General features: G+C 39.9%; 2 protein-coding genes across 2 annotated transcripts in view; both read left to right on the plus strand.

Moving 5' to 3' along the window:
* Positions 1-600: 600 nt before the first annotated feature.
* LOC107572741 (G-protein coupled receptor family C group 6 member A-like) lies at positions 601-8141 on the plus strand. The gene is made up of 6 exons (XM_016259177.1): positions 601-782; positions 2279-2570; positions 2989-3744; positions 4255-4458; positions 4570-4687; positions 6942-8141. Exons 1-6 carry the CDS (start codon positions 601-603, stop codon positions 8081-8083), a joined length of 2694 nt encoding a protein of 897 aa, XP_016114663.1. The 3' UTR covers positions 8084-8141.
* A 2351-nt stretch (positions 8142-10492) lies between these two features.
* Positions 10493-15578, plus strand: part of LOC107572744 (uncharacterized protein C2orf71-like) — an 8336-nt gene continuing 3250 nt past the window's right edge. Inside the window, exon 1 of the mRNA XM_016259178.1 lies at positions 10493-13529. Within this exon, the coding sequence (XP_016114664.1) occupies positions 10765-13529 (2765 nt within the window). The 5' untranslated portion in view covers positions 10493-10764. The remainder of the gene's footprint in view (positions 13530-15578) is intronic.

Below are 15578 nucleotides of genomic sequence, written 5' to 3' on the forward strand. Positions count from 1 at the left end.
AATATGTAGGATATTATATTGTATTAAGATCACATTCTGTTTGTATTCGTGCCAGATTCACATGAAGAAACCCTCATTTTCCTTTCATTCTCACTGCTTCTTTTATTTTAATTATGGCTTCATTTGGTTGGTTTTTCATTTCCCGATCCCATTGGTCATGTCTTTTCTTTGAGCGCTGCTGCTGACCTCTCTAAACATGTATCTAACTTTAATGCACATGAACAATATGAATGTTGATTTATCATAACTGATGCATGAGCGTTTCACCTCCAGACCCACTAAAGCTCCGGATCCTGAAGTCTCAGCTCACGACACTGCTTCTGTCATTTCTGATCATTGCACATAAAACGAAAACAACCGTTTTACTGTAACCTGCAGAATGAGTCCACATTCCATCACGGATGGCAGAAATGTGACTGAACAGGTGAATTTCTCCACTTCTCTTTTTTTCTGCCCATGGGAAATCCTAGAAGCACATCAGAGGTAACGTTCAGACACAGTCACCTCCAAAACCAGCTTTCCGACTCACGTCACCCAATAAGCAGAACCAGTTTGAGAATAAATAGCCCCTCGGCACCATATCTGCACACATTCAGCATGATGAGGTGCTGTCTTCAGCTCTGTGTGCTGGGGGTGATGCTGCTTTGCTCGGTCCACTGCAAAAAAAACCTGAGCGGAGCTTACTTGGATGGAGACGTTAACTGCGCAATTTTGAGTTCAATTCACTCTAGAGTAATCGACCTTCATAAACGAACCAAACCACAGCCATTTGTTTGTACTGGGTGAGTATGCACAAGACTTTCTTATGTTTTCAAAAGCAGGAACAGTAGGGAAAAATTATAATTTGGATTCTTCCTAACACTAACCTGATTTCTCAAATGGAAATCAGGGACATTTACTAGTTCAGTGGTCAAAATATAATTGAAAACTCACTTGTTATCAAAGTATTAAAAAAAGAGAGATTCAGCTTCTCACTCCTCTCCAAAAATATCTGTAGAGGAAAATCAAATTACTGTAATATATTTTTGCACAATAATATTTGTTGATTATTATTTGAAATTTTGGGGAGATTTATATGATACTATGCAATATTTATAAAATTTTTATTAGCTATTTTTTTCCATTCAGTTTTTTATCAGATTGTCCCCCCATTCATTTCCTAAATTGCTCATTTTTGACTGTGAAGGTACCAAGTGTTACTTTTTATAAAGTAACACACTTTAAAACAGGTGTTCTCAACTCTGGAACTCAAGGTCCACTTTCCTGCAGGCCAGAGCTGAGAACCCCTGCTTTAACATATCCGAATCTTATTATGATTTTTTTTGTGTGTTCACATTGCTAATGGGACAAAAGTCACCAAGTGTCATCTCATTCCGATGAAGCAAAAAAAAAAAACGTACACATTTTTCTGTCTAAAGTGACCGAAGAGGCCTAGAGGGTTTTTAGCAGTTCTCTGTGGTCGGTTTTTGTGGAAACAGGGTCTGAGTTTTGCTGTAGTATTTCTGTAAAAAGACTGTTAGAAAGACTGTTGTTTTTAAAACACCAATAAACTGGGCTGTTAAGGTTACAGACAGGCTTCCATTTCCCATTTCACCCATGGCTTGTGCTAAACACTGATGAACACAACTTACCCTAGTGAAAAATAAATATACTAAAATGTATTTGAAATACATTTATTTTGTGCTAAGTACACTACAAATACATTTACATATTTATGTGCTTAATAAAAATACCCTGCAGTTGTACTTTTGGTACAGTATACTAAACTGGTATATTTATTTGCTGAGGTCCAACTAAAGATACAGTATACTGAAGTATATTTGATTGTGCTAAAGTGAAACTATTGCAAGTATACTTCAGATACACTTTAAACATATTGCATTTAAAACACATTTTAGGCTTAATAATAAGAAATATGCATTGTGCGAGTCATATGTAAGTAAATATGTTAATATGAATTTGAACTATTCTTAGTATGATATAGTATTTACATAAATACATAACTTTTTTATTAGGGCTTTTTTTTTACTACACTGATGTACAAACTTGAGAATATAGAGAAAGGAAATATAAATAAAATAGAATCACAGCATTTGGTTTTTCAGTGTAGACTTCACAAATTATAATAAGTAACACCTATAATAATAATGGGTGTTCACATTATTTTTTGTCCTACATCTGCACATCTTTACTATAAGAGAGACAACCAAAATGCGTACTGCTGAGGTACTCCAGCACCAGGGCTGGGAACTAAGAAGTCTCTCTCTCTTTTTACCAGTTTTGATCTGACCACATTTCTACAATCACTGAGTGCCATCCACACAATTGAAGAAATCAATAACTCTACATTGCTTCCGGGGATAAAGCTGGGATATGAAGTCTGTGATCCTTGTGCATCTCCCACTAAAGCCCTGCACTGTGTGGAACATTTACTGGCCGTTAATGGATCTCTGCCGGCCCTTGTGGACTACACAGACTTCCGTCCGCCAGTGAAAGCTATTCTGGGAGAAAGATACTCAGAGTTATCCATCGCTATCGCCAAGCTCCTCAGCCTCTACCTGTTTCCTCAGGTAATTTGTTAACCGTTAAAGCCAATGTTTACCTGAATAATCCCCCAAATACTGTCATCTTTAACATACGCTCATGTGATGCTTTCGGTGTGGAAAAGAACAAGACATGACTCTGGCCCACATCTAGATTCAAAAATGGCAAGATTATCACTGATAAACACTTGTTGTAAACACATTTTCTGTCCTTTAGTCAACGCTAGTGTCTGATTTTGAAAACGTAGAACGTAGCACACAAGTCATATTTGGAGCTTAGCAGACTCATTGTGTGACAAGAGCTGTATAATTTCTCTTTCTGATGGCAGAATTGTCCATTTTGGGTGACCCATCGCTTTAAGCCCAGTGAAACTCTCTGTAACTCTAGTCAGGTAACTAGTCACGGTCTGCAGAAAACTAAGGCATGAGGTTTATCTGTCAACAGATCAGCTGCTCGTCCTCTTCTCCAGTCCTGAGCGACAAACTGCGGTATCCGTCCTTCATGCGCGTGATTCCGAGCGATGTCTACCAAGCTCGGGCTCTGGTCAAACTCATGTCTCATTTCTCCTGGAACTGGGTTGGTGTCGTGTATGGAGATGATGACTACGGTAGAGCGGCCTACCAAAGCTTCATGCAAGAGTCCGAGGGAAAAATATGTGCTGACTTTGAGAAAGTGGTTCCACACTACTTGGACCACGTTGATGTCGATAAGCACATCAAAGATGTTGCTCAGAGTATACGAAAATCTGAAGCCAAGGTCGTGCTGCTCATTCTGAAGCCGCAGCTGGTGGAGAAACTCTTCAAGGAGATGATCCAAACCAACACGAGCAGAATTTGGATCGCGAGCGACGCCTGGTCCATGAACCGCTTCTTAACAAAGATGAAAGACATCAACAAAGTGGGCAAAATCTTTGGCTTTTCCTTTTCCATGGGAATTACACCAGGGTTCGAAGACTACTTGAAAAACCTCAGGCCAACACCAGGAGCAAGAAATGACTTCATAGAAGAGTACAAGCAGTTGCGACTGAACTGCTCCCTGTCGCCCTCCACCTGCGCCATAGATGATGTGCTGCAGGCAGTGGACCTGAGAGAGGCCTACAGAGAGAGAGTGGCCATACATGCTTTCGCTCATGGGCTCAGGGCGCTGCTGACCTGCAACGAGACGGCCTGCTCTGGAGATACCAACTTCCCTCCCTGGCAGGTGAGATTTCTCAAGCCAGCTCTCTACAGGGAGTTTCAGCTCCTTAACATGACATTAATGTAGCTTGCTGTTCATTGTTAATGTTTGTTCATAACACATTAACTGATGCTAATTTATACTCTTTATGTGTTAAATGCATTCATATATTTAGAAAATAACATGATCTATATCAGGGTTTCCCAAATAGGGGCTCGTGAGTTGAGAAGCTAATAATTAGTCACATCAAATGTAACATAAAAAAATACAGTAAAAGAGACTGCACGATAGTCACGATATGATCTGCTGTGTTTAGCATCTCAGAGTGACTTGGTTCACTGTAAATGCAGTGAACTCCATCTCTGCATGTACTGTGAGTTTAATGTGCATTTGGGAACATTAAACTCACTCACGTAACATATGCCTGTCTCCATTTTTTATTAATGGAGAGTTCTTGTAACTAGCATTTAACAACCATTGACCATGAATAAGGACTTCTTTTAATCACAAGGACACTTACACTTTTTTTTGCAGCTAGTGGAAAGTATGCGCAGTGTGAATTTCATGCTCGATGGCAATACTTATTCCTTTGATAAAAACGGTGACTTTGCGGATGGTTACGACCTCATAATGTGGAAGGAAAAAAATGATGAACGCTTTATTGAAATTGTGGGAAGATTCCTCTTGAAAAATGGAGACGTGGAGATCCTCAGTCAATTCCAGTGGATAAATCACACAGTGAGTTGTGCCATCTTCAATTCTAGCCACAAGAAAACAGCTGACAATCATTGTCCACAGTCACAATGTCTTCTTTAGCCATTTAAAGCACACCTCTGTTTCATCCTCCAGCTCCCCTGGTCCAAGTGCTCAGAGTCTTGCCCACCTGGTTCTGTGAAGAACCAGTCTAAGATCCCCTGCTGCTACAACTGCGTTCAGTGTGGTGAAGGAAATTATACTGATGGATGGGGTAATTAGAATTCACATTCTGTTGTTCATTCTTTCTTTTGTTTCACTTCTACAAATTAAGGAAGCTCCCATGCTGACTCTTTAAAAACAGAGAGAACACATCAAAGACCAATTTTCATCCCTGTTTAACTAGATTTTCCAACACAGTGCCAAGACAATGAGTCATACTTAGAAATTGTTATGGGATCTGGTTGACTGATTGGTCTTCTTAGGGCATGGACTCTCCTCTGAGTATATCTGTGACTTTCCCCTGATCAACTGCTTCTTGCTGTTCCACAGTTCGTTTGCCTATCTCTGTCTACCTGTTTAATCAAGATAATGCAGTGGCTCTTAATCCTGGTCAGCCCCCACTCCCCTTAATTAACACACCTGATTCAGATCATCAGCTCATTAGGAGAGCACTCAGATAAAGGAGAAACACGAATAGTGCAGAGAGGTGTATACTGGATCTGTAACCAATATCCACTGCAGGAGAGTAAGGGTGCTTTCACACCTGGCCTGTTGTTTCGGAACCTGGCGCGTTTCCCCCCTTAGCTCGGTTCGTTTGGGCATATGTGAACACGGCAATCGCGCTCGGATCTGCGCCAAAACAATTGGTCCGAGGTCGCCTGAACGAGGTGGTCTCAGCTCGATTGAAAACGAACTTTGGAGCGGTTTGGTTGTAGTGAGAAAGCAATCCGATCCAACGGACCATCGAACCAGGCTATATCACAATTTATGATGGGTAATTATGTAAGTTCCGTGAAAAGCATCAGCTTTGTTGTTTTGCTAATACCTCAAAATGAACCTGTGAATGTCTGTGGGTGAGCACGTCTTTGCCATTCAAAAATCAAAGCGCACTTTATTTTATAATGCCGTCTTATTGCTCTTCTTTGTAGGTGCATTTTAAAAATGTTTTCCCAATCAATCCTGGACTCCTGCTCAAAATGATAAATTATTATAATGACAGCTGCAAAAAAACAAACAAAAAATAAACAACAACAATAAGCCTGCGAAGCTGTTATCGTCCCATCCTGACGGATGACATGCGTGACAGCTAAGTGGAATCCCGGAAAATAAACCGTGGAACTTTGACCAATGAGAGAACAGTTTACTCGCGCGTGACTTGTATTAACAAATTTGGTCCGTTTAGAAACTTTGCCATGTGAAAGCGAACCGCTCCAAGAATAAAAAGCAACATTGTAATAATTTTAATCCCTGTTTCGGAACAAAGCAATCGATCTACAGGTGTGAAAGCACCCTAAGTCCAGTTTATTTAAATCCAAAACATGAACAAATACAAGACAAACAGAGACTTGACTTGGCATAACCTTGAAACAAAGTGAAAAAAGTTTGGAAGTGAAAAAGAAAAAGTAATTGTTTAATTTAAAGTGAAAAGCCGTAAATTGACACTCCCAGAATTTCCTGCATGACACTTCATATTTGATGTTTTTTTGTTGTTGAAATAGCTATGTTTCTTAGTTTTTTCTTATCTGTTGTGTACATTAGGGTTTTATCTAATGTTGTTAAATTAATGTTTATTGCATTATATCAGTATAGTGTGTCACCATGATGGTGTTTAGTGTTTGTGTGAATGACACTGTGCACCTTCTATATATAAGTATTTTCTTTCTCAGCTTGTGGAAAGCTGTTTGTGATGAGCTTTAGTTTGTCATGTGAATTTCTCATCACCACCAGTTTTTGGTGGTTATCAGTGCATTACAATGGTTCAAAACAGATATTAGTACTTCAAGATGTTGGTCTATTAACATTACATTAGTTAATGAAATAAGTTTTTTATTTTGAATTTAAGCCTGTAAAACCTAAAATGTTGCTATCATATTATTTACGGTGAAGTTCTGGCAACCACAGCTGGTATATTCTACTGTAAATGTCACAGATTTGTTTTTACAGTGTAAAAGTCAGCTGGTCATTGTAGTAAAGAAAAAAAAAACGAACCCCAACGTGAAGCCGATGACTATATATCATTCCACTACTTACCAAATAAATTTATAGATGAACATTAACATACAAGACACATAAAACCAGTACAGCACATCCGCTGACTAACACACTGATCCATTTAGAGTCACTAGACACCGATATCAGAAACATCGCCAGTGAGCGATCACAATCAAGTATTCCAGAGGGATCCAGGGAGATATTACATGCTTCGGTACCAATAATAAAGAACAAAGTTTATTAAGACAGATAGCATTATATATATTCTGCATTTCTAGTGCAAATCTGATGACTGTACACGTTTTCTTTTTCAGATCTACCTGAATGTCTGAGATGTCCCAAAGGAATGTGGTCTAATAAAGGAGGCAGTCAATGCAGGAAATTCGAGGAGAAGTATCTGGATTGGAAAGACGGTTATCCCATAGCTCTGTTAGCGGCCACGGCAATAGGCTTGGTTTTAGTGTTGACTTCACTCATCATTTTCTATGTGCACAGAAGCACAATAGTGATCAAAAAGGCTGACAATACAATGTCTTGTTTCATGTTACTGGGGTTGGCGGTCAGCTTCGTCAGTGTAATCATGTTCATCAGCAGGCCAAACGAACATCTGTGTCGGGCACAGCAGGCCGTGTACGGTCTCGGTTTCACACTCTGTGTCTCATGCATACTGGTTAAAGCCTACCGCACTTTCCTGGCTTTCATCGCCTTTGATCCGGACAAGCAGCATAAGCTTAAAAAACTCTACAAGCCTCTTATCAATTTGGGCCTGCTTACCGGTGGCCAAGGTATTATCTTATTGTTCTGGCTGGTTTTCGGGTCTCCTCGCCCAGATTTAAAGTGGCCTGGAACTGGCATGGAAAAATACGTTGTCTGTGATGAGGGCTCCATTGTAGGTTTTGGAGTGATGCATGGTTACATTGCTCTATTGGCCTTCATTTGTTTCTTTCTTGCTTTCAAGGGTAGAAAAGTCCCCCATGATTTCAACGAGACTGGTGTCATCATCTTCAGCATGTTGATTCATCTGTTTGTGTGGCTTTGCTTTATTCCCATTTATATTGAGAGAAACAAGACAGAGCAGCGGCACATTGTTCAAGCTTCAGCCATCCTGGCCTCCAGCTATGGCATAATGTTTTGTCATTTTGTCCCAAAGTGCTACATAGTCCTGTGGGAGCTGTCCGAGAACTCAAGGGCCTTGATCACAGGCAGGTTGGCTAGACGCGTTAACGATGACATGGTCAATGCAAACATCACTGTATTAAATGAGGCGGGTCGAATCACTCCAGACTCAGGCATCTTCTGCCAAGGTGTAGGAACATCGGTGATAGAGATCAGCACACTTTCTAATGACGTTTCCAGTTCTATAAAGTCTGTGGACATATTTAATACAGATAGAGGCAGTAAAGACCTAACAGTGTCCCGCCATGCCAAGCTGAGACAAAGACACACTACTCAGTAAAAATAAAGGGGCTGTCTTGCCTTCTTCCAGCAACTGCATTTACAATAAACAAACAAATACTTCCTGGCCAGAATAAACTGGATTTTTCATCTCACATACATTGTAAATGTACCAATAATGTACTTATTGTTTAAAGGTTCTAAAAGTGTGCTTTGCTTATTTTTGCTGTATCTTTGTACATTTTTCTACATATACTTATAGGGACTCTGCATTTATGAATTAGTGTACTAAATGTAATGATGTATAAACTGGTTCAGATGTTATTGCAAACATGGTAAAACCACCCTTGTAAAAACTGTATATATTTAAAATACATTTATTTTATACTAAATATAGTTCAAATCTGTTAACATATTTACTGACATATCGCTCGAGACTTACTGATATAACAATTATAATTCAACTTTATTTGGAGTACTACTTGTGCACAATGCACATTTCTTAATATTAAGCCTAAATGTGTTTTAATGTCTCTATTGTTGAGGACTGTACGATATTTGAATGATATCGGTCTTTAAATGCAAGATATTTAAAGTGTACCTAAAGTATACTTGCAATAGTTCCACTTTAGCACAATCAAATATACTTCAGTATATCTTTAGTTGGACTTCAGCACTACTTCCACAAAAGTAAAGTGCATTAAGTGTAAATTTAGTTGTTCCAATTTAGCAGACTTTTAATATACCAGTTTAGTATACTGTACCAAAAAAACAATTGCAGGGTATTTTGATTAAGCACATAAATATGTAAATGTATGTGTAGTACACAGTAAAATCCTGAGTGTTCAATTAACACTACTCTGAGCATTATATGGTCCCACTCTAAAGCTGGTGATGTTGTTTGTGGAGTTGTTTAATTATCTTGTACGGAAATCTTGAGAGATTTAATGTGTTTTATTTCAGTTGATTTCATCTAAGGCTGTGGCTGAAGTCAGTTGTAGTTCTTGTGTTTCTCTTTTCTTCAGTGATTCTGCTTGTTAACAGCAGGTGTTCCTTACTAATGATCAATCAGCACTTAATTAATCACATAATTATCTCATTAACTTTAACACTGCTTCAGTGTTACTTTAACATTCTTTTAGAGTGGGACCATATATGCTCCGAGCAGTGTTAATTTAACACGCAGGATGTTACTGTGTATTATTAACATATTGGCTGTTAATTAGTGCTTATAAGGCACATATTCTTCATGACCATATTCTACATCCCTAATCCTACTCAATCCCTACATTTAACAACTACAGTGGTGTGAAAAAGTGTTGGCCCCCTTCCTGATTTCTTATTTTTTTGCATGTTTGTCACACTTTAATGTTTCAGATCATCAAACAAATTTAAATATTAGTAAAAGATAACACAAGTGAACACAACATGCAGTTTTTAAATGAAGGTTTTTATTATTAAGGGAAAACAAAATCCAAAACTACATGGCCCTGTGTGAAAAAGTCCTTAATAACTGTTCATAAGCAGCAAATTAGGAGTTTATTGAGGCAAAAGTCATAGTTAATGAATAGTTAATTGCGAGAATTGGATCTTAAAATAAAGTGTGACCAAAAGAATCTTGAATGAATATTCAAGAATCAAGATCTGGAAAGGCTTATACATGTTTTTATTTCACCACATCTTGATTATTGTGATTCATTGTACACATGCCTTAGAAAGTCTACACTTTCCCGACTTCAAACTCAAACCCATCGTAGCAGACATAATCTCATTTAGATGATGTTTTGTTTTTGTTATGAATGATTGTACGGTTATGTCATCATGTGTTAAGGTTTACCCTTTGTTTTGTTTTGATCATTACTTGTTTTTATTCTGTGAAGCACTATCATAAACGACAAATTGTCTGAAATACTGCTAAATTACTTTCTTGCTTGTAATCACAAAAATAATGAACCCCATTCACACCACTGTTGCTTTATCTGGTCCATGGCACAGAAATTACACAACTCTTTCTGTACTATTTCTTTTCATTTAATAAACAATAAAAACTGATTTGAGCTTTGAACTTTAATGTTGTTATCAGTGTCTGCTGGATCATTCTGGCCTGTTTGAATCCTTGCCTTTACCAGCAGATTGCAGTCATTAGTTCCAGGGGGATTTCAGTCGGAAGTGAACATCTAGAAATACTCCAGCTCAGAGCCTCTGTGAACTTAATTTAACCTGTACTACTGTTGTTGTTGAAAACACAGAAACAAAACTGTCACTTAGATAATGTTTTTGATGAAAATTGTAACCACTGTAAAAAACACTGAAGTCAGTTCACATTTTTACAATGTATTTTAATTATAACACTCACATACTGATAATTCAATCAGAATTCACCAGGAGTAAGATGAGGTAAGCAGCAGGGTATCTTATTAGCGAGATGAGCTTATGGTCTTACGCATGCGCTTTATTCCTGTAGCGTGACCATATGTGCATGTGGGAAAGACTGGAAGCTTCTGTTTCTCAATCTTGGGCTCTCTGTGGCATACAAAACACCAACTGGACGGTGGTAAATCTTCATCGAAAACGGTCAAAGAATCAGAGAAGGACAGGAATTGTAGACTGCGACAGTTAAGGATTTTGAGGAAACAACTGGTATGGTGCATAAACAAGAACCAAGCTGAGGATCTCTGACACAACACTATTAAACCTGCAGTCGATTAAACTGAACAAAAGGAATAGGTTTTTCTCATCAACATGGGCTGCTCTCCCTCTAAAGGTCAACTCTTCAGTAAAAAAGCTCTACTGTCTGAATCACCAGAAAACAAGAAGAATGCAGACCTGCTTTCTGATGGGGCACAACTTCTAATCAAAGCAGAGATAAGCACAGCTTCAGAAGGACTAGCGGCAACAGAGGTACAAGAAAATGAAAAATATGTGCAAGGTAAGAGATCCTCAGTAGTTGATGTAGTTTGTGACGCCACTGCGACATCCAAAGAAGATGCTACTGAGAAGATGCTAGATGTGCTTCGCTCTCAGGATGGACAAAGTGCACAAGAGGGTCTCTCAGAAAACCAGAAAGGAGGAACTGAGGAGACAAATATTAAGCAAGGAAAGCGGAGGAAGCAAAGAAAATATAGACTGAGAAAAGATTCCTATGCGCAGTCAAAAGCAGAGTTCATACTGAAAGCCCACCAGGCAGCCTATGCGTACCTGAACCCCAGCATATCAAAATATGAGTCTCTTTTAGGCCTCTTGAGCCAGGCTGCTCAGACCCATCTCTCTGTACAGACCACAGTAGCATCAGTAGTCTTGCACTATGAAGAGATTAACCAGGCTTTGGAGGAAATGGCCTCTGAGGGTGAACAGCTGCTGAGGGAACACGGACACAACATGACATGGCCCCCTTCACTTAAAGACTATCCACCTACAACAACCAAACCCAGCAATGAACTAAACTTCTCCCAGCTTCCTTCCGAAGTGCTGCAGCAGATGCTTCTTCACTCCACAGCTAAAATTATCTCTGTGGGAGACTCTGTGAAATGCCTGAGTGACTCAGCCTTACAGGATCTAGCTGAGTACTATGGGTCCCTGTCTCAGATATTAGGAGAGAAGCTGCTTGCTAAGCATGCGGCCGAGGAGCGCTTGAAGCAGGTCTCGTCCCGTGTGGAAGCTGCTGCCCTCAGGAAAACAAGTCCAGAAGATTCTGCTCTTCACAGTGAGGACAGCGGCATTGGTGCAGACAACGAGTGTCAGAACGGCTCGGAGCGTCTCCGTCAAAACAGAGGGAGCTCTGGATCAGGAGCAAACACTGGAATAGTATCTGTCTTGACCAGCGGTTGCTCTCCAGATCAGCCGTTCCTTAATGCCAATGAGGAGGATACAGATAATGATGATGATGATGACAATGATGATTATGAGGAGGAGGATGCAGATCTTGAAAATGAAGTCAGTGGTAAAGATGAGCAGGGTGGGTTGACCGACCAGACGAGGGGAACAATGTGTGGGTCTTCTGAGCCAGACTCCACACATCCTCCAGTACAGGGTAGTCTTCAAAAGCAAGACCAAGTCAAGACCGGTAACTTAAAAAGGAAAACCAGACGGCCCAAAACTGCAGACAATACCTTTCAAGTAAAATTAAAGTACCGCCATTTAAGGGGACCAAAGCGCTCACAATCCGCCGAGTGTTTGTGTAGCAAAGCAGAAGGATCAGATCCTAACCAGCAACAAGGAAACCCAAGGAACAAGCAAACACCTCACTGGAGGAGAAAAAATAACTTGCCAGAAGAAAGTGTACATGAGGGTCATGTTTGGACAAAGATTAGAAGAAATGTATCAGCAAGACAGTGCACAGCCAGGTACTATGGCCTCCAGTATGGCAGCAAAGGGCCTTTTAGGGCAATACCTCCTAGCTCTCCTCCAAAGTTTACTCCAGAACCACCTGGGCGAAATGCTGTCAAGAGGCTTATTAACACTTTTAACCAAGGGGTGGAGGACAATTCAAGACAAAGTCCTTTAGACCAAAAACCGATAAGTGTCAGGGGCAACAAGAAATGCACTCTCCCACTGCTGCAGAACAGCAGAGGAGCTCTTACCAAAAGTGGAAATATCAAAAAGAGCATCCATCCGCTTGAACCCAGACCTGAGCAACTGGATATAGACAGCCTCCCACCTCCACCCCCAGAGATGCTCATGGACAACTCATTTGAAAGCAGTTTAGGGTTTCCCACTGAGGAGGGGGCTCATGATTTACAGTGCAGAGGGCAAAGACTCCGCTCTTCAACGCAAAGAGAGACTGTGCTCTCCAACCGGGCAAGCAGACAGCGAGGCTCCATGAGCTTCTCAATGACTCAGCCTGTGAGGCAAGATGCTTTGCCGGGTTCCTGCATTGAACAGGAATACAAAAAAGTGATTGAGCTGGATTCTGAAAGAGATGCAGCACATGCCCTTGACCAGAAATTTCAAAAAGTTGTTCATCTGCCTGCAGAGTCTTCAGCCAAAACAGCCCCGACTAATGCAGGTTTGCACGGTTCCACGCCTAATCAAGAATGTGAAAACCACAATGAGGGCGAGAATGCCACTATGCAAGCAAAAACATTTCCACCAACAACTCCACCTGTCTCGAGGGCACGGCCTCCACCCTCCTGTCCCACTGTTGGCCACGCAGTGCCAAGTCCTCCATCCACAACATCTGCCACCTCTAGTATACACAGATGTGCGATGGCTGAAGAAAACAGCCTTCCTGCTTCTGGGACACAATCATTTTGTGAAGCTCGGGCCATGTTCTGTAAGGAGAGCCAATCACTCCCTCACACATGGACGCATTCATGTACGTCTACTTTACCTCGGCCATGGGGAGAACCTGCCAGAGGAAGACTGCCAACTACTCGTCTTCAACCTTCTTTTATGGGACACAGTCCATCGGGTCAAATGTCATCCCACAGTGAGCAGCCACAGTCATTGTCTAATGCCAAACAACAACAGGGCCAGAGCAATGACGTCACACCTTTGACCAGTGAGGGGTGAGTATCTCAGTGTCACTGCATGTGATACAACATATAGCAAATGTATGACATCAGGCCCGGACTGGCCATCGGGAGCACCGGGAGAATTCCCGGTGGCCTGGCAGCTGATTTGGCCCACTGCCCTGATTTTTTATTATTATTATTATTAATATTTTATATTTATGCCTTCTCAATGTACCAAAGTGAAAATTTCCGATTTTTTCATTCGATAATAAATCATAAATCATAAATCGGTTAGTGTTGACTGTCAGCGCTGCGCTACACGAATCAGCTCACGTGTGTTCCGCGCTTCCGTCAAACGGTTCTGAACAGAACCGACGCGCCGGACTCGATGAAAGAGAGGAAGCGGCCAGAAGAAGCAGTGAAATAGCAACATCACTGACCTGTTCAGGGCTACAAGTGCAGGTCAGCTTCATCTATAATACACTATAGTTTTGTCTTTATTAACCTAGTTGTGTAATAAACTGCTAGTATCTGTTAGGCTATCAGTAGCACCCCATTATTATCATCATTCAGAAAGCTGTGCTAAAGGACGTCAATATCGATTGTAAAGTTACATTAAAACATTTAGCAGAGACAGATATTCCCATGTATTTATTGTACAGGGAGGGAGGGAGCTAGAGACAGAAACACAACAATAATATGAGTCACAGCCTAAAAATTCAATAGTGTGTTCAGTATTATAATTTTTCAACAAATATATTGTACTAATTTTGACATTTAGGCACTTTAGAAAATGTTTTAATACACAGTCAAAAGGTTTTGAACAGTAAGATTTTTAATGTTTTTTAAAGAAGTCTCTTCTGCTCACCAAGACTGCATTATTTAGATCAAAAATACAGTATATATTTAAATATTATTATAATGTAAAACAGCTGTTTTCTATGTGAATATCTGTTAAACTGTAATGTATTTCTGTGATGCGCAGCTATATTTTCAGCATCATTACGCCAGTCTTCAGTGTCACATGATCTTCAGAAATCATTCTACTATGCTGATGCTGAAAATACAGCTTTGATCACAGAAATAAATTACAGTTTAAAGGGGTCATAGGATGCTACATGCAGTTTTACAAGTTGTTTGAACTGAAATGTGTGTTGGCAGTGTGTGTACACAACCACCCTTTAATGATAAAAATCCATCCAGTGTTTTTAAAAAAATCTGGTTAAATCTTTACCCCTTTCTCAAATCAAGCCGATCTCAGATGCCTGTCAGTGTGACGTCACACTATTGCCATTGTTTCACCGCTGGAGCAGATGTAGACAAGAATGACTCCTAAGCGATTGAGGTGTTCTGTTGTTGGATGTAATAATGAACAGCAGTCGTCATTTACTCCCGAGATATGAGTAGCTGAACTCACAGTGGATTACATTTGTTTCTGAAGGGAATGCGCCCCCGATCTACATAAATGCGTCTATGTTCGCACGAATCATTCGTGATCCAGCCTCATCTACAGAAGAAGTGAGTATAATGTTTTGTAATGAATCTTTGCAAATCGCCTTTCATAATAATGTGCTCATTAGCAAGTTTCACGATGAATGCGGCTAAAGTAAACAGTCTCTCTGAGAGCAGCTTGAAAGAGAGGGGTGGGGTCAGCAGAGCTCATTAACATTCAAAGGAAAATGCAAAAAAACGGCTTGATCTGAAAAGAGTGGAAAGGTGTTTTTTACACTACCATTGAGAAATTTTAACCAAACTATGTTACAGACTTTTCATGAAGACCCTAAAGAATCATATCAACTTGTGTAAAATGGGCAACATATGACCCCTTTAAAACATATTCAAATTGAAAGCAGTTATTCTAAATAGTAAAACATATTTTACAATATTACTGCTCTTGCTATATTTTGGATCAAATAAAAGCAGGCTTGGTGAGCAGAAGAGACTTCTTTAAAAACATAAATAATCTTACTTTGTCTGGTAGTGTACAGGTGCATCTCAATAAATTAGAATGTCGTGGAAAAGTTCATTTATTTCAGTAATTCAACTCAAATTGTGAAACTCGTGTATTAAATAAATTCAATGCACACAGACTGAAGTGGTTTA

Source organism: Sinocyclocheilus grahami, unplaced genomic scaffold (assembly GCF_001515645.1).
Source record: "Sinocyclocheilus grahami isolate Dianchi unplaced genomic scaffold, SAMN03320097.WGS_v1.1 scaffold1806.1, whole genome shotgun sequence".
Classification (NCBI taxonomy): domain Eukaryota; kingdom Metazoa; phylum Chordata; class Actinopteri; order Cypriniformes; family Cyprinidae; genus Sinocyclocheilus; species Sinocyclocheilus grahami.

Bases quoted from the DNA above. Each gene is read 5' to 3' on its own strand.
- LOC107572741 (XM_016259177.1), top strand. From the start codon at position 601: ATGAGGTGCTGTCTTCAGCTCTGTGTGCTGGGGGTGATGCTGCTTTGC. The intron at 3,745-4,254 runs GTGAGATTTCTC...TTTTTTTTGCAG, and splicing joins CCAACTTCCCTCCCTGGCAG to CTAGTGGAAAGTATGCGCAG. The intron at 4,459-4,569 runs GTGAGTTGTGCC...TTCATCCTCCAG, and splicing joins TCCAGTGGATAAATCACACA to CTCCCCTGGTCCAAGTGCTC.